Source organism: Halichoeres trimaculatus, unplaced genomic scaffold (genome assembly GCF_033239565.1).
Source record: "Halichoeres trimaculatus isolate MK-OKI-2021-1 unplaced genomic scaffold, fHalTri1.1 fHalTri1_scaffold_3, whole genome shotgun sequence".
Taxonomy (NCBI): domain Eukaryota; kingdom Metazoa; phylum Chordata; class Actinopteri; order Labriformes; family Labridae; genus Halichoeres; species Halichoeres trimaculatus.
Genome location: NW_027437181.1, coordinates 10,173,607 through 10,190,514, shown reverse-complemented (window position 1 = coordinate 10,190,514; position 16,908 = coordinate 10,173,607). Strand labels below are relative to the sequence as shown.

Below are 16,908 nucleotides of genomic sequence, written 5' to 3'. Positions count from 1 at the left end.
TTTATTTATTTATTTTTATTTATTTGTTCAGGTGTGTGTGTTTGTGTGAATTACACTGCCTGTACAAAAATCTTACTTTTCAAGTAGAGCTTGAATATCAGAACTCAGAGTTCCTTCCAGAACCACAAATCCTCTTCTTGTTACATCATGACTGTTTTGATTCTTAGTGAATAATCAGATTTTAATGAGATTATGATTTGAATACATTAAAACTTGAGTCATGCTGAGATAGGCTCCAGCCCCCTTTGACGCTGAAGGGAAAAGTGGCAAATACAATGGATGGATGGAAAAATCCAACATTTCTGTAAGTTTGTAGCCAAAAGATTTTCATAAAAGATAAAAAAGATAAATAGGAGACCCAGTATGAAACCCTGTGGAATGCCAGACAAAAGATGAGCATGGTTCAAAGAAAAAAAACAATCAAAAGATGGATGTAAAGTTATAGAAGCTGCATCCAACACCTGTTACAGCTGACGGTGCTATTGCTTGTTGTGTTCACTCCAACAATAATTTACCATACATTATCATTAGTGTCTTTAAGTAACTTTCACAACTGCACTCTTGAAATACAATAAACATTTGATAACATGAATGTATTGGGATTCTATGACATTAAAATTTGCGTTTTCTTTCACATATTTTGATTAGGTGCAGAAATTTTTATTTCTACGAGTTTTCTTGCTAGTTCCCTGCTGAGTTGGTCATAACTATATTTATCAAATACATGAGCAATTACAGTTACTTTTGACCACCCCAGAAAGTTTCCACTTTGCCTGAACAAGAGTTTCCTGATGGTGCAGGATGCATTTTGATATTATGTTATCATTATAAAATCAAAATAGAAAATCAACAAGGGAAAGCTGCTTTACTTATATCAATTAAATCCCATCATTTTGAGGATTAAAGAGAATACAACTCTGAAAGGTTAGTTTTGATTATACTCTCCAACCTCTGCAGAAAACAACACAACTGTTGGGTTTTACCTGCAGAGAGCAAACTATCAAACCTGTGAGTGTTTTTCTCACCTGATGAGGTTCTGCAGGAGCTGTCTGCTGGAGCTTTTCCTCCTGATGGACTCTGACATGCTGGACCCGGCTGCTCCTGCTCTCTGCCCCTGATTCTGGTTCTGGTTCCCTCCTCACTCCTGGAGGCTCAGAAGTCTCCTACAGCTGTAGTTTTCTGTTGTGTTTGGTCTGTTTCTGTGGATCATGCCTCTTTCTCTCCTTCTCTCTCCTTCTCTCTCTCTCTCCATGTGGTTTTCATTGAAGCTTTCTGACCCCCCTCCTTCCACACCCTAACAGGGTCATGTGACTCCCGGGGGGCAGAGTAAGATGATATCATAACAGAGGATCGTTGATAATATTGTATGCATGTGTATTGTGAATATTCATATTGTGAGGGAGAGTCAGTGGCGGTACTCTGTTTCTCTTCTTCACTAGGAGTAAAGGAAGTTATTCACTCATGCTTCACTAAGGTCTATTTTAAAATGCAACATTTACAGACTGCAGGTTTTATCTCTTACACCATTTTCATTCTAGCATTCTTCTTCTCTGACACAGGCGCCTGGTTTTTAATGTGATTTCTGACTCTTTTATGCACCATCCTTCAAAAGGTACTATGACCATTGAAGAATCTCTCACTATTTAATGAATCTTTACAACATCTATTTGAATTGTTGAAGTCTGAGCCAACTTGTTGTTTTTTCTGTTCTGTTCTGCAGCATGAAGCATCAAGTCTCCTTTTTGATACAAATCATAAAAGACTAAACACTCCTTTAGACTAAGAAGTTAAGAAGCACAGGTAAAGTTGTACTAGTTTTACTATATCCTCTTTTCATTAGGGCTGTCAGCATGTATGCATTAAGTAGTATGCCATCGTAGTCCCTGTGATGACTTTGGAAGAAATATTGACTTTTGTATATTTTCCTTTTTTGAAGTCAATTTTTAAAATTAGATTATCAGTGCCCCAAAAGTTATTCCTAAGTGCTTTTTTTCAGTATCTATAGTTGGGTTGCATTTTCCAGAGAGAGCCCAAATTCATTCATGACTCATAAAGTTCCTATGACCACGCTACAGTAGCCGGAAAAGTTAACAGTGAAAAGAGCGAGTTGACAAAAAGAGAAGAAAGATCAGTCCTTTTTCTTGACGGAAATTATTTTTGATAAAGTTGAGTTGACCAAGTTTGCTTGTGGTCACATTTTCAACTTGTAAAAAGAAAAATAATACAGTAAAATAAAAAAGACTAAATTAACTCAGTAAGGGCCGATTATCAACTTAAATATTATTTAAATGAACTTCACTTCATCTTTTCTTCATCTTTATATTTCACCTAGTAGGTCATGAAGTCTAAGAAACTCAAATTAAAATAACAAAGCAGCCAGCCTGGTTGAGTTGGATCTGGTTTCTTCTCTGTAGGTTATGAATAAGATATAACAGCAAAGAACAGGAGCAGCTGCTGGAGGCCTCGACCTGATCCACACTGCAGGCACACACTAAACTGTGACAGGAAAAGGATGCTGTTTGTTTGTTTGTTTGTTTGTAATCAGACTCTAAGATTAGAGACTCAGACTCTATCTGCTTCTGAACGCTCAAATACAGAAGTGGAACTTTTCCCTTTCAAAACTCTCCGTCTATCAGTCCAACACTCACAGATGTGCATTAGGTCACCCAGGCATTTCCAGCCAACACTGATTTACACGCACACACACACACACACACACACACACACACACACACACACACACACACACACACACACACACACACACACACACACACACACACACACACACACACACACACACACACACACACACACACACACAAAATTTATAGCTCGCCCACCCCACCAAATCCTTAGGGAGCTTGAACCACGCACAAACACTCCACAAACTGTTGCCACAGTAACACTCCCTCAGCACTGACAGACTATGAGTGTGTGGGTGTGTGTGTGTGCGTGTGTACATGTTACAGCAGCTCTGTGTGAAGCTGACGGTGACAAACAGTGCCGCCAACTTCAACACTTTCTCCAGTATTTCCCAACAGAGGAGCTCAGTCTGAAGAATCAAAAAACACAAGCTGTGACTGTGGAGAGAAAACATTTACTGAGTAGGTCCAGAAAGGAGGACTGATCACTCTCCTTATCTTTTTATGAGCTAATTATCACCATGAAAGATTTAATTTAACGATAATAAAGGGTTCTGAGTATTTCAATCAGAAAAAATGTATCTAATGGAATTAAAACTTAATGGTTTTATGAAGAGATGGACGGCATGACATTCAGGTAAGAGTAGGTCAGAAAGACCCTCAACATTTTAAATAGATGGGTCGACCATGCTAAGACTAATGTTTGACACAGGAAAAAAGAGAAGAAGAAAAGAAGTGAAGACTATTATGGGGGGCTTTAAAGTGAAGGCTTTTGTAAAAGAGAGGTTTATTTTTTTCTTTTCTTTTCTTTTTATAAATCTTGGACATTCAAACAGAAATGTCTCCCTCACAGCTCAGAACTAAATCACTATAAGTTTTTTAAGTTTCTCCTCACTGAAATGTAATCATCATTTGGATCTCTTGTGGTCTTTTTAGTCACTGGATCAAAAGGGCCAAGGGGTAATTTTACACCATCAGCAGTAACTCACTAAGCAGCAAGATCGGATTTTGACTCTCTTGTGTTTTATTGCCAGAAGTCAAACACTTCTTCTTTCATGCTGCCCTTCTCTTGTATCTGGGTTCATTGCTTAAATCAACAGGTTCCTCTTACTGTTATCATCAGGTCGACAGGCTGTGTAATGAGTTAAACATACAATTTGAAATCTCCTGTCTTCAGGTTGGGCCTGGGGTTGCAGTACTGTTCCCTCCTCAGAGCTTCAACACCTCATCAGTCTCTCTGAGCACCATAAACGTTGCCAGCTGTCTCATAACAGCCGTGTCACGTGCAGGAAAGCAGCCGCTGCAGATCCAGTCCAGACTGATGAGGGAACGAATTCAAGGTGAGTGATGTCAAGAAGCAGCATTCAAAAGCTAATGCTGGAGGGTTGAGTTGGTGGAGGATTTGGGGGAGCACAGTTTGAAAGGAAACAGTGGGGAGTATGCTTTTGTTTCAGTGTTACTGTTGATAGATGAACTGGCGCATTGAAACTTCTGACATGACGAGAGTGGAAAAAGAGAACTAAACAGATGGAAATCTTGGATTGATGGAGAGTAAATCCTGAAAGACTGATTTGTTTTCACAAAAAAAGATCAAAGAAGCTTAGTAGTTTCAAGCCTGTTGAATTTATTTTTCTGATGGATTAGGAATTGACAGTGAGTCAAAATGATCCCCTTAGAGTCTATTAGTTTGTTATTCAGGAAAAGGTCAAGTCTTGCAGGTTTCCAGCAAACATGCAGTGCAACAAATAATCACTAGGTGGCAGGAACACTGCCTCTGACAGGCTACATCTCATTCTCTCCAACTCCCACATGTACACTGAATAAAGCAAGTATAAGTTAAACAGACAGCTTACTCGGCTGTAACATTACTCATTTTGAGTAATATTAAACCAATGAAGAATTGCAAAAAAGGCAGTCCATCAAGTGTCCTCTTAAGGTTGATTTGTAAAGCCATGGAAACTCCTTAACAAACATGTCAGTGCCCATTTAACAAAAAACAACAACATTTATCATTTTCAAAATCCTATTACACACCCCACTCAGTGATTTCACTCAGACTGTTAGTGTTTATACAGCCTGTGGTTTTTACTGAATGTCCTAAAATTTCCTCTTAATGACAGATATTGATGTAGAATACAGGCTTGCTACATTTCTAAATAAAATTCACATTTTTGTTTTATTCATTTATTTGTTTTGACATTTTAATCCAGTATAAAGATGTGTGGTATGGCATGAAAGTACTCCCCCAAAAGTCACTCCATAAACTTCAACTGGTCCAGAATTCAGCTGCCCGCATCATCACCAGAACCCCCTCCCACCATCACATCACCCCCATCCTGTAGCAGCTCCACTGGCTCCCGGTCAAGCATAGGATAGAATTCAAACTCCTCCTGTTCATCTTTAAGGTCATCCACAACCTCGCCCCTCCATATCTATCTGACCTCCTCCACATCGCCACTCCTGCCCGCTCCCTCAGATCCTCCTCCTCCACCCAGCTCACTGTGCCCTCTGCTCGCCTTAGCACCATGGGGAGCAGGGCCTTCAGTCGCTCTGCTCTCCAGCTCTGGAACTCTCTCCCCCCGGATACAGAAATCTTACCTCCCTGCCTCTTTTTAAATCCAGACTCAAAACCCACCTGTTTCGATCCACATTTTCCTTACCTTGAATATTCCCTCCCATCCACTTATCCATCACATTCTGTTCTATTTTGCTGATTTTAGTTGTATTGTTTTTTTTTATGATTTGATTGATGTTATTGTTGTTTTATCCTGTACAGTGTCCTTGGGTGTTTTGAAAGGTGCTTTTAAATAAAATGTATTATTATTATTATTATTATTATTATTATTAGAGGGATCACTAACATTCAGAAGATTTAAACAACATTTCTGGTAAAACTGACCTCCTGATTGACTTCAAAAAGAAAGCGAAGGGATCAAGAAATTTCTCAGCTTTCACCATCATTGAGCTCAAACTAGTTACACCAAATAAATTTTAATCCACTTTTTTTTCTAAAGATATTGCTGCTTATCAGGACCAAAGTGGACCAATGGCTGACACCAAAGGTGGAATACACATCACTTTCCTCCATAGGGACGGTTAGCTAGCATAGCTACCATCGCTAAACCCTAAGTGGAGTTGGTGAATCTTAATAAAAAATCCAGAAATGAACTACGTTGGCAGTGAGAGATGTGACTGTCTTTAAAATCCAAAACAGAGTAGTCAAGTTAAAGCAGCAGCAGGACATGTCCCATGGGCAAAAAGTGAAGTGTTTGGCCTTTAGAAGATGACACTTAGTAGTACAAGAAATGTGATTTGATCTTGAGCCTTTCATAAATGTTTTGTTTCTTTCACAGAGGTCCAAACACCAACAATATCAATAACTGAGTAAGACTTGGAGGAGCTCACCTGAAATCTGCAGCCAGCTCTTCATCCCTCCTTCAGGGAAGCAGCTTGAAGCTGTACTTTAGCCACAACTAGCATAAAAAAACAGTCTGCAGATTTGTCTTCACATGAGTTGCATCGTGGGTAATGTAGTCACCAGGCTAGCTCTGCTCCAATACAATGATTTGATGCTTATTTTCTTTTGTTGCACGTTGTAAAATGTCACAGGTCTCTGTTAAAAGTGCTTAATGAGCAGAGTTCTCTTTGAACGTCAAATAGTTTAAAACAGCAGCGGTGCTAAGAAAAGGTCACTTTGAAGGATTTTGTAGAAAGACTTGTTTCACAGAACACAAAATGTTGAACTAAATTGCAGTCCTCCAAACATCTCACCTCAGAACCAAACATGTTCAAAATGAGAATCAACCTTTAACAAATGGAAATGACTTTTAGACACCAGTGCCTGCATTTAAAAATACAATAAAGTCATTTATTTTAGTAGTTTGTCTCAAATACTCACTTATTCTCACTCTACCATCACCATCCCGTTCATGCAGACTGGGTTTCTTGGACTCGGCCTCCTGGAAAGGTTCCCATCTCATAACAGGATCATGACACATCTGTAAGACATCTCGGTCTGAACAGCTGCCAGCTTCATCACAACCAGAGAGGGATTAGCAGTTGGAGACAAACACTGCTGAATCCTAATCTCACTCACTTCAGACTTCTTCAACCAGTTTTGAATGATCTTTGAAAAAAAAAGTCTTTGAGCTTGTTTCACTTCGTTCTTTTATTCATATTTATAGGATGATTTATGTCATCCTTCTCAAACTTTTCACTCCCAAGATAGCAGGACAGTAATCCCAGCAGCGTCTCGGGACACTGATGCTTCTGTTATGCCGGGCACGCCTGCGGTGTGTGTGTGTGTGTGTTAGAGTATATCTGTATTAGCCTGCCAGCAGTGACACTCAGTCTCCAGCTGACTTCAGTGATTTACAGAGAGTGTGTTTCTCTGCACAGCAACACTGATCACTGAAAGGAATCAGGTTCATCTTCATGTTTCCATTACAGCATGCACATGGGTCACTCTGAGTTATGAGTGTGCTAGAAGTGACCGGTTTCCATGTTTATTTCTTTGCTTAAACAGTGCAAAAACTTTCAAATTCAGTTCTCTATCCTTGAGCTGTAAACATCTGGGCAGCAGCAGTGCTAAAAACTGACATTATAACTACTTTCTCTGAAGGCGCACAAAAGATAATGAGACGAGTCTGGATCAAATCATGAGAATAAACCTCAAACAAGTTGACAAGTTGACAGCAATGGCCAAATGACAAAGTCATAAAACAGGAAATGCTTTGATTCAAGGTTATTTTGAAATGAAGCATGGAATATTTTAAATCTCCTTTTAGAACATAAAAAGCAGTAATGGTAAACCCACTTTAAACTTTAAAGCAGAAGAAAAAAAAAAAGAAAAATAAAATATTACTAAATTTATGAAAGAACAAACTTAACTGAAAGAAAAAAAAAAAGATTCCTAACTTTTACAAAGTCACATCTGAGCCTTGATTCAGGCTGCAAGATTTTCACTGAGGACTTTTTAATACCCGATTCACTCATGGGTTATTTTAAGGACAAGTCTGGTCTATGATATTGGTCTTCAAAGCAGCAAAGAGACTCAATAACAACTACAATAACAACATTGGGACATAATCATATTGTTTGCTTACCTGGCTTACACCTACACTTCTCTCTCCCACCATTTTTTTATATTTACAAACATTTTTACGCACATTACATGTCAAAGAAACTCAGACCCCTTTGGCACCACTGACATTAAATGTAACTTTTTTTCTTTCATTGTTACTTTATTCATGCTGAATCACAGTAAACACTTGTTCAGTTTGTGTATGCCTCCTCCACTCATAGTTTTGCATGATGCTCTAAATAATGGGAGTTATGAGTTGCAATAATTTTCTTCAACTCAATATGTTTCTTTAAGTTAAAACTCTTCTAAGTTAAAATGATGCTTTAGAAAACTCTAAAAACATGAAAAACAAAACTTTCCTCCTCTGTCTTTCTCTGCATTGAAATGTATGCACAGTGCATTTAAAGGGGACTAGAGTCATACCAAGTGACAGACTGGAAGAAATAGAAAAGACTTAGAAAATAGTGATCTTGAATTTAAAAAGGCCTTATATTTAAGACTTTTAATGTCCTTTGAAGTTGTTAACCTGTGAACTAGCATTCTGCCCTGTCTACAAGAATCTGCATCGCTTCTTACAAGATGCTTCACAATTAAAATACACCAAACACCATCTTTTTTCAAAACATGACTAACATCGGTGAATTCTTAAATCGTTTTCTTTAATTTATTCTCACTGCAAAGAAACATTACAGTTGCACCACATAAGATTCTGCTTTGTTTACATCTGGATCATATTGGATCACACAAAGCTACCAAAGGTGGTGCATTTCGCTCTCCTATGATTCTGAATTGTCTTGGATTTCAAAACTCCTGTAATTTATAACCTGCCCAGATGAAAACCTTAATACCTTTAAAATTAGTTGTTTTATCTGCTACCTGTGGCACTGAGCTACTTGAAATGTGCTAACAGAACTATGGTAGAAGCTAATTTAGTTTGTAGCAGAGGAAGTTCTTCTTTTCCAGACAGTCTCTGTTCAGCATGTTGACCGTGTCATTTTTGGACAGAGCTCCACAGTGTTCCCACTGAAGGGGGCAGACAGGAAGGTTAGAGTACAGCATGTCAGCCCCATTCACCCACCACCAGTGGCCCTCCATGAAGCGGAGGCCTGCCCACACCTAAGAGAAGAAAAACACCTGATCAGTCTCCAAAAATGTGCAAAGAAACAACCACAAAACAACAACAACAGAAAAATCACCTGCATCCAAGATTATCCTTTTGGATGAACATTACAGGACATCCTCTCGTAAAACTGTTGACAGGAAACCCGCAAATAAGCTCATTTATGACCTCCTGTTATATTCTTACTCCAAGCTGTGAGTTTTATGTCTGTGCATTCCAAAAATCTATTTTTTATGAGCATGATGTCATCTTAATGTGAGGTTTACTGAGCTTGACATGACACTGAGTGCTCACAGAGAAAAACGATGCTCATGAGCACATGCAGTGAGCCGCAAACATGCATACAAACAAAAAACTTTCTCATGCATGCACCTGAGAATAAACCCACCTCCTCAGTGTCTGAACCTAAGATTGTAGCAATCACAATCTCTTGATCTTCTCCGGGCTGCACGCTGGCCAGCTCATAACGAAAGTAGTGTTGGTGGGAGTGTGGGGACCTCATGGAGTGGCAGTGCTCAAGAGCCTCCTCCCAGGTCTTGTTCTCCTTCACCAGAACCAAGTTATCTGTGAAGCAGACGAAGGGAAGCCTGGAAAGGCAGTTGTGGGTAGCCATTTCCTTTGTTGAGGAGGAGATGGTGACACAGTCGCCGTTGTCCCCAGGCTGACCTGGTGCCCAGTGTGTGTAGTCTGACACCCCTGTGCTCCATTTGAAAGAATCCTCTGCGGAACATATGTTGAAACTTGAGCAACACAGAGGAGATAAAATCTGTCCTTTTAAAGCTACTATAGGTAACTTTAATGACTTGTTGACCTCAGCGGCCCCTGTGGACAAATCTCTGCATAGTTTTCACTTACACATAAGTTTTATAGTTTTATTTAGCAGATGCTTTTGTCCAAAGCGACGTACAACACAAGCAAGAATTTAGACAGAAGGAAAACCTAGTTAGTGTGACAACAGTGCTACAAGTAATTCAGCTGCAAGTGCCGCCATTAAGTGCAGGATTTTTTTTTGTATAATGTAGAAAAATTTTGCCAACACCACAATTAATTGCTGCAACAATATACTTCAACCTTCAACAACATTCTGTAATCAGTGCTTAAATTTTCTAAGAGCTGGGTCTCAGACCTTCTGACTCATTCTACCCCTGAGGACAAAGAGGAGAAGGGTCAGCTTAAGTGTTGCCTGAACACATGAGACTTCAGACATCTCTTAAAAGTGGAATGGGACTCTGCGGATCATATAGTTAGGTAATTCATTCCACCATTTGGGCACAATAGAGGAGAAGAGTCTGGCTAGAGATTTGGAGCCGTGCTGGGAGCACCAGGCGTTTTTCACAAGCAGAGCGTAGTGGGCGACACGAAGTGTAGACCTGAATGAGGGACCCCAGGTAGGCAGGGACCATCTTTGTCAATATTTTGTAAGCCAGAAGAAGAGCTTTGGAATTTGATCCGAGCTGCTACTGGAAGCCAAGTTTGCTCATTTGACATGCTCAGTTTTAATTGTTATAACCTGTCAGTGGTGTAGCTTGTGCTGACACCAGGTTCAAGGGAAAACACAGCATGAAGATAGAATGACTAGAGATCAGAGTATGACAGAATGAAACTGATCTTCTTTACCTTCTTTGTGCAGACCAATCCAGGCAGGAAAGTTCTCTTCATGGATCTCTAAATTCAATTTTGAGACATCTTGAAAAGCTGCCAGATCAACATGCTTATCCTTGCAGTACTGCCGGGCATCTGACCATGACATGGCCTGTGAAATGAATATGTAGTGGAGCTGGGGACCACTTTCCTTAAAGTGACAGATGAAGAAGTATTTTTCGTCACATGTGCCGGCATACATCCTTTAAAGAGATATATACATGACAAAATTACAAAAGTGTGTGCGAAAGTGGCTGTTGTTCATTAAAGAACCAAAACAGTAAATTTTTACAGTGTGTACATGGATTTAAGTTCATTGAAAAACTCCTGTTGTGGTGACAGAGAGTCAAATCATCTAACTGCAAGTTGCACAATGTAATTCTGACCCGATAGAAAGGTAAGCAACAAAAAAATGATGTTATTTAAGTTTCGAACAAGCTACCCTCAAAAGCTGGCTGAAGCAACTCCACCACATCTGTTTTATTTTATTTTCTATTTATTTATTTGTAGTTTTTTCATATGTGCATTTTTAATGCATTATAAACCCATTGTGGGTGAGTAAAAATGAATTATTTCTTCATATTGGATATTCAGAATTGAATGGTGTATAAAACCAATCCATGTCAATACCGACACGCCTTGACTCTTTTATCATTTCTTTCTTAGTGTATTTGTGCATGTTGTATCTCTGTCTTCCTCTTTAGCTTTAACCTTTAACTACTCAATAAAATATATTTAAAGAAATAGAAAAGAAGAAGCAACCTGCACAGTTTTCTTTTCAATATTTCATCGTTCAAATGTTATCATCCAACTCATACCTGGAGATGCCGGTGACTGAATTGTGTCCCATTACTATATGCATCATTATCTATAGGAGCTGTTTGCACACCCAACTAACCCATGGATATGTTTTGTAGGATGTGAAGCTACAAAGCACAAGAGAATTTTGCACATTGCTCTAATTAAGCTTCACCAGAGAGGCTGACACATTGTGTGCGGGATTTTCTCATTACATGTTCCAGTATGCAAAAACTGCGGTCAAAAGCAAACAAATGCAAAAGTCCCTGACAAATAAAACAGTTGAAAAGTGCTGCAAATAAATTAGCATGCTACGAGAAAACAAAGCATTACCTGTGAGCACCAAAGGCAAAGTAAGCACAGGTATGCGTGCTGGATGTCTCGTTTGGTCCATATTTAACGCTGTTCAGGTCTTTCCCATTAGTCCAGGTCCAATCATCATCATCACCATCACCATCACCATCATTGTCCTCTTTGTACAGGCCAACCCAGGCATTATAATTGCGGAAGTATGTACTGTCTCTATCTGACTGCTTATAGTAGAGGGCCAGGTCAGTGTAGGAACTGTTGTAACAAAAAAGAAAATATTTTACAGAAGAAAACATAACGAACACAAAGTTTATGAAGTGAAGAAGACAGCGGTCATCAGAGTATTACGTATCTGTTTCACTTTCTCCAAGCATTTGTAAAATGATTGGTCCTCATCAGTTTGTATGACTGACAACACACTGACTGACAATCATGGGAACAAAAAATAAACCCTACCTCCTGCAGCTGCTTTGAGCTTCCGCCCAGGTGTAGTACATGTGCCGATAATGGTAGCCTCTCCGCACCACTGATCCCAGTCCAGACACAGTACTGCTGAAGAGGAGGAGGATGAGGGGTCCTGTGAGGTAGCCTTTCATCATCATCATCATCATCATCATCATCATCGTCAAAAGTCTATTGGAAAGAAGATATCACAGTTATGACAATGGCATGTTTAAAAACTGATCAGCTGTGAGTTTTAATCTGCTGTTAATCTCTAACATAATAAATCTTTGTGAGCAGCAGTTTCATTAAAACACTAAAAGGTGGAAAGAAGTGGAACTTCAGGTACACATTTATATGAATGAGCATGTATATTGGTCACACACAAGCCCTCCAAAATTTAAACCTTGAAAGAGAGCACTGAACTAAGCGAGGTTACTCCCTTTATCAGATAATTACAACAGTTGGAACTAAAGTATCATGCAACAACTCTTAAATGTGATGAAAAATAACCTGAACTGTTTTAATACTATATTTTATGTATTTAAAGAGACCTTGTTTTACCTCTACTTTTATATTATGTCCAATATGTGTTTTTATTTATTACATTTTTTTTGTGTTTTAGTGCTGTCTGTCTCATGTGCTGGTGAGCCAAAGTAATTTTTCCACTTTGGTCGACAATAAAGAATTATTCTATTCTATTCTATTCTATTCTAATGAATAATAATCAAAATCTCAAAACTAAGCATGTGATTTTGTCTTACTCTAAAATTTGTCTGTTAGACTTTATGTGAGCAACATCCTCATAGTGAGTCCAGAAAAAGTCTGGTTTCAAGATACCTGCCAAAATACAACGTAAAATATTTGTTTATGTATAACACTTTAACACAAGAAGTTTCACATAACCCCTGGGGAAAAAAAAAAAAAAAGAGTTAAGCTTCTTGAAATATGACTATCATTATTTGTGAAACGTGATCAGGAGGGTATTTCCCCCTCCTGGCAGACAATTTCTACTTGTTACAACAATTAAGGGGTTATTTGGAGGTTTTAATATCTTGAAATGAGGCATTTTTATCAGTGCTTTCCAGGTCAATTTGGCTTTCATTAAGCCCAAAGAGATTTTTTTGTATTAACAAGGAAAATTACAAAAAAGCTTGCTTATCTTTAAAATGTTGCAGAAGGTGACTTTATCAAGCCTAATCTGACATTTTCTTCACAAATTAAGAAATATAATGAGACCTAAGTTTCATGCACTGCAAAGTGTTGTCAAACTTTTTTTTTCACATTTTTTTACACCCTTTATATATCAACTATCAATCTTTTCTAAAGGGGCAGCTGTTGTGTTCTTACCTGTCAGAGGAGTTGTCGTGCTGTGATCTGCCGAGCAAAAAAACACCCAACACTCCCTTCTAAACCTCCAACATCCAGCTGAACTCCTCACTTTGCATCACAGGTAGACTGTCATTTCACTAGCAGACGGCATTCTTAAATAAACTGTCGGATTACCCCACTAAGACATGACATGTACTCCACTTGTTTGAAGCAGCTTCATGTACAACACCTAACATCTATTTCATCTTCACAGCTGTTACAAAAGATTTATCCAGTAGTGCTGTAGCCTCACAGGAAAAAAAAGTCACCGGTTCGATTCCCAGCTTGGCTGGTGGGCCTTTCTGTGTGGAGTTTGCATGTTCTCCCTCCAGATACTCCGGCTTCTTCCCACAGTCCAAAAATATGCTCATCAGGTTAATTGGGCACTCTAAGTTGTCTGTAGGTGTGAGTGTGGGCATGAAAGGATGTCTATGTGTCAGCCCTGTGATTAACTGGCGACCAGTCCAGGGTGTACCCTGCTTCTTGCCCACTGACAGCTGGGATAGGCTCCAGCCACCTGCGACCCTAAACAGGATAAGCAGTTCAGAAAATGAATGAATGAACATGCAGATAAAAAAAAAGTTTGCTGTAAACATAATCTATTTTGTTGTAAAAATGAACTTTTTAACACAGGTTTTAGAGGGGACTGGCTTTGGGAGCTAGCCTCAAGTGGACACATGAGGAATTGCAGTTTGGAGCAGTATGCAGACCCCACATATTCAGGTGACCACAGCTCTAAGACCTTTGGTTGCTTTTACAGTTCCTTGTGCTCACCAGTTGTCTTATGGCAACCTTTACCCAGTGAGTAAAAATGTTTTGATCTTTTGTCTAATCGTCTCACAACTCAAAGTGCCTTTTCATCACATTACACCCACACATCATAAGTTTGAAGTCAAACAGCAGGACTTGGGATCAAATCCCAGTCCTACCAATTGTCCCAAAGTCACAGCTCCTCCCTAGAAACACAGTCCTAGAATTTTGGTCCTTAAAGTGTAGCCCACCCAGTGTTGCCGATTTTTAAATATTTCAGCAGATTGTTCATTGGCTTCAGCTTACAACAATGGCTGGGGTGTTTGGACCATTGTAGTCATTTGTCGTTAATGTGCCCATAAAAGGTCTGGTTAACTGTCACATGTTTGAAAATGCTTACCAAAGACATGTGTATTGCAGAAAACAAACTTTGACCACAGTTTTATGAAATTTATTAACTATGAAAAACAGTTTTATGGTTTGATTTGGAGGAATAGTCTTTACAGAGTGAATATTAGATGTTCCAACTTAATCATATGCTAAACATTACACTTAGGAGTGTAAACGATAATACAGATATATCTTCAGTATAAGTGCATTTTTATAACTAAACAAAAATATCTTGAGGATATTAGGTTTAACATAATTAAACAAAAAAACATAAATAATCAGCCAAACATTTTTTTCCACACTGTTATTGTGAATTGGCTGCAGTCACATTGCAAATAAACTTTGAATTACATCTGAAAAAGAAAAAAAGAAACATTCATTAGAGTAAAAATTTCAGGACCTTCTTAAAAGTTCAAAGTGTTGTGATCTAAATCTACATTTTTTCTCTGTTTGTGAAATCTGAGTAACATCTAATTTTAGAATAGACTCTTTGAAATCAAAGTGTTAGTGTTTTACTATGGTGGCAGTAAAGATTTATTCAGAGTTGTTGTGGTTGGTGTGTTTATGAAAAGTGGTCCCAGCATTAGCATTTTTACTCTGAGAGGTTATTCTCAGTGAGGCCACTGTCTGATCCTTCTCACCTGGGTGGGACATGCTCATCTTCAGCTGTTTGTAAGATTCGCCCGTCAGTGTTTGGATCTCATCCCTCAGCCGACGGTGCCCGTCCAGAGTCAGGTGCCAGAAACACGACTTCCTCTTCCCATCTCTGCACAGCTGATTGCAGGTTTTGCGGAAGCTGTTATTGAAGCAGAGGTTGTGTCGGATGGTGTTCTTCCAGCCATCTGGAGCCGTTTGGAAAAAGGGGAAGTGCTCTCTGGGAAGGGAAAAGCAGGGATATAAGAGACATGAAAGAGATAAAGCTGCTACAAAGTCACCCTCAATGGATGATTTTTTAAACTCTCTGAAACCTGATGAAGTTGTAGATCTGCTGGACTTTGAGGCTTCCAGCGCGGCTGCTCTTCAACGCTAATGCAATGAGGATGCAGTAGTTCACGGGAGGGCGAGACCAGTGCCTGGACTTCATACTTCTTACTGGTTTACTGTCCTGAAAAAAGGATCTGGGTTTAAGCTTAGAGTTTACACTCAAGTTTGACACAGAAACAGCTCTGCAGAGGTTGGTGAGTGTTGTAAATACTGCACCATGTATTCTGTAGAGCAGGACACAGAGTGCAGCTGCTCCTCCTGCAGAGCACCATCATGGGACTTGAACTTAGGATTCTCTGAGGTCAGTTGTTGATGGGTCTCTGAGGGATGCTGTTCAAAGGTCTGGACTTTGTCAGCAGGTTCACAGACTGTTTGCTGATCTTTTGTGTCTGCCCCGTACTGGATGGGGCAGACGATATTTGGATTCACCCACAGCCAAGGGTTTGGCTTCACAAAGGTGTCTAAGGGACAGAAAAACAGATATGAACATTAAATGCCAGCTGGCATTTTCACTGTAGACTGTCCTGTCAGCTCACCTGAAGTCTTGTCGTACCAAATGAATTCATCTTTCCTCCTTGAAGCTCTTGCAGAGGGCCTCTGTACCACATACTGATCATTTAGTTTGTCGTCTGTTAGTGGTAAACACAAAAACAAACACTGTGGTATTACGTAAGTCCTCATTTGTTTACTGTACTGTATAAAAGATAGAGATTGAATGGCAAGCACAGAGTGGAACCAAACACTACAAACAAGAGAGAACAAACAGTCACCGTGGTAGAACTGGTCCGTAGATGTTGCCAGTTTCAGCTCCTTGTCCATGTCCCAGTCTGTCAGACCTACTGAGCAGTGCAGGTCAAAGAGCCAAGCTTTGGTTTTCAGCTGTAAAGTCATAGCTGTGTGTTTTATGGTTGATTTTCTCTCAGTTTCTTTTAAACTCTTTGATATGAGCCTCAGGTTTTTTCTGCTCTGCATGGTGCTGATTCAGCAGCTGGAGTGGATCTACCTGATTGGACCCAATTAGATCTGAAGAGAATTCAGCCTGTGCTCAATCGCTTCTGACAGTTATGTATTTATGTTTTTTCACTCTAGCACTTCTAGTCCTACCAGGAAAGTGTGACAATCTGGAAACTTAGGGGAAAAAAACAACTTAGTTTAGATTTCACATTTCAAAATAAAAATATACTTAGTTAATCCAGTCATGAAATTTAACTTTTTTCCCTCAGTCATTGAGATTGGTACAAACATAACACAACATAGGCTAGATGGAATTATGCATGCACACTTCCCTGTGAGCAAGCAATAAATCAGACACCTTGGACACCCTGAAGCCAGTCTAGTTAAACCTTCATACTTGCGTCTACAGACCCTAGGATTTG

At 39.3% G+C, this 16,908-nt stretch overlaps 3 protein-coding genes across 5 annotated transcripts in view; all 3 read right to left on the bottom strand.

The window, feature by feature from the left end:
* LOC141788022 (uncharacterized) overlaps positions 1–1,275 on the bottom strand; it is a 29,641-nt gene extending 28,366 nt beyond the window's left edge. For both annotated transcript variants that reach the window (XM_074666809.1, XM_074666808.1), the window contains exon 1: positions 1,026–1,275. In XM_074666809.1, the coding sequence (XP_074522910.1) occupies positions 1,026–1,084 (59 nt within the window). In that variant the 5' untranslated portion in view covers positions 1,085–1,275. The remainder of the gene's footprint in view (positions 1–1,025) is intronic.
* Positions 1,276–8,387: 7,112 nt separating this feature from the next.
* LOC141787820 (putative C-type lectin domain family 20 member A) lies at positions 8,388–12,219 on the bottom strand. Its single transcript, XM_074666501.1, has 5 exons — positions 12,053–12,219; positions 11,621–11,851; positions 10,466–10,692; positions 9,237–9,568; positions 8,388–8,844 (listed from the first exon to the last, which is right to left on the bottom strand). The coding sequence occupies exons 1-5, from the start codon at positions 12,217–12,219 to the stop codon at positions 8,653–8,655; spliced, it is 1,149 nt and encodes a 382-aa protein (XP_074522602.1). The 3' UTR covers positions 8,388–8,652.
* A 2,442-nt stretch (positions 12,220–14,661) lies between these two features.
* Positions 14,662–16,548, bottom strand: foxr1 (forkhead box R1). Of its 2 annotated transcripts, XM_074666984.1 has the most exons (6): positions 16,303–16,546; positions 16,069–16,161; positions 15,749–15,993; positions 15,517–15,653; positions 15,190–15,422; positions 14,662–14,901 (listed from the first exon to the last, which is right to left on the bottom strand). In XM_074666984.1, exons 1-6 carry the CDS (start codon positions 16,502–16,504, stop codon positions 14,873–14,875), a joined length of 939 nt encoding a protein of 312 aa, XP_074523085.1. In that variant the 5' UTR covers positions 16,505–16,546; the 3' UTR covers positions 14,662–14,872. The 2 variants fall into 2 exon arrangements, with proteins under 2 accessions (XP_074523085.1, XP_074523084.1); XM_074666983.1 differs by lacking the exon at positions 14,662–14,901 and having other exon boundaries at positions 15,075–15,422; positions 16,303–16,548.
* Between the last annotated feature and the right edge of the window lie 360 nt (positions 16,549–16,908).

Excerpts from the sequence above, each read along its gene's own strand:
- foxr1 (XM_074666983.1), bottom strand. The coding sequence starts at position 16,504 with ATGCAGAGCAGAAAAAACCTGAGGCTCATATCAAAGAGTTTAAAAGAA. Across the intron at positions 15,994-16,068 it reads TTGGTACGACAAGACTTCAG|ACACCTTTGTGAAGCCAAAC; the intron begins GTGAGCTGACAG and ends TCTGTCCCTTAG. Across the intron at positions 15,654-15,748 it reads CCTGCTCTACAGAATACATG|GACAGTAAACCAGTAAGAAG; the intron begins GTGCAGTATTTA and ends TCCTTTTTTCAG.
- LOC141787820 (XM_074666501.1), bottom strand. The coding sequence starts at position 12,219 with ATGATGATGATGATGATGATGATGATGATGAAAGGCTACCTCACAGGA. Across the intron at positions 11,852-12,052 it reads GCTCAAAGCAGCTGCAGGAG|TTCCTACACTGACCTGGCCC; the intron begins GTAGGGTTTATT and ends TTGTTACAACAG. Across the intron at positions 9,569-10,465 it reads GATTGGTCTGCACAAAGAAG|AGGATTCTTTCAAATGGAGC; the intron begins GTAAAGAAGATC and ends TATGTTCCGCAG.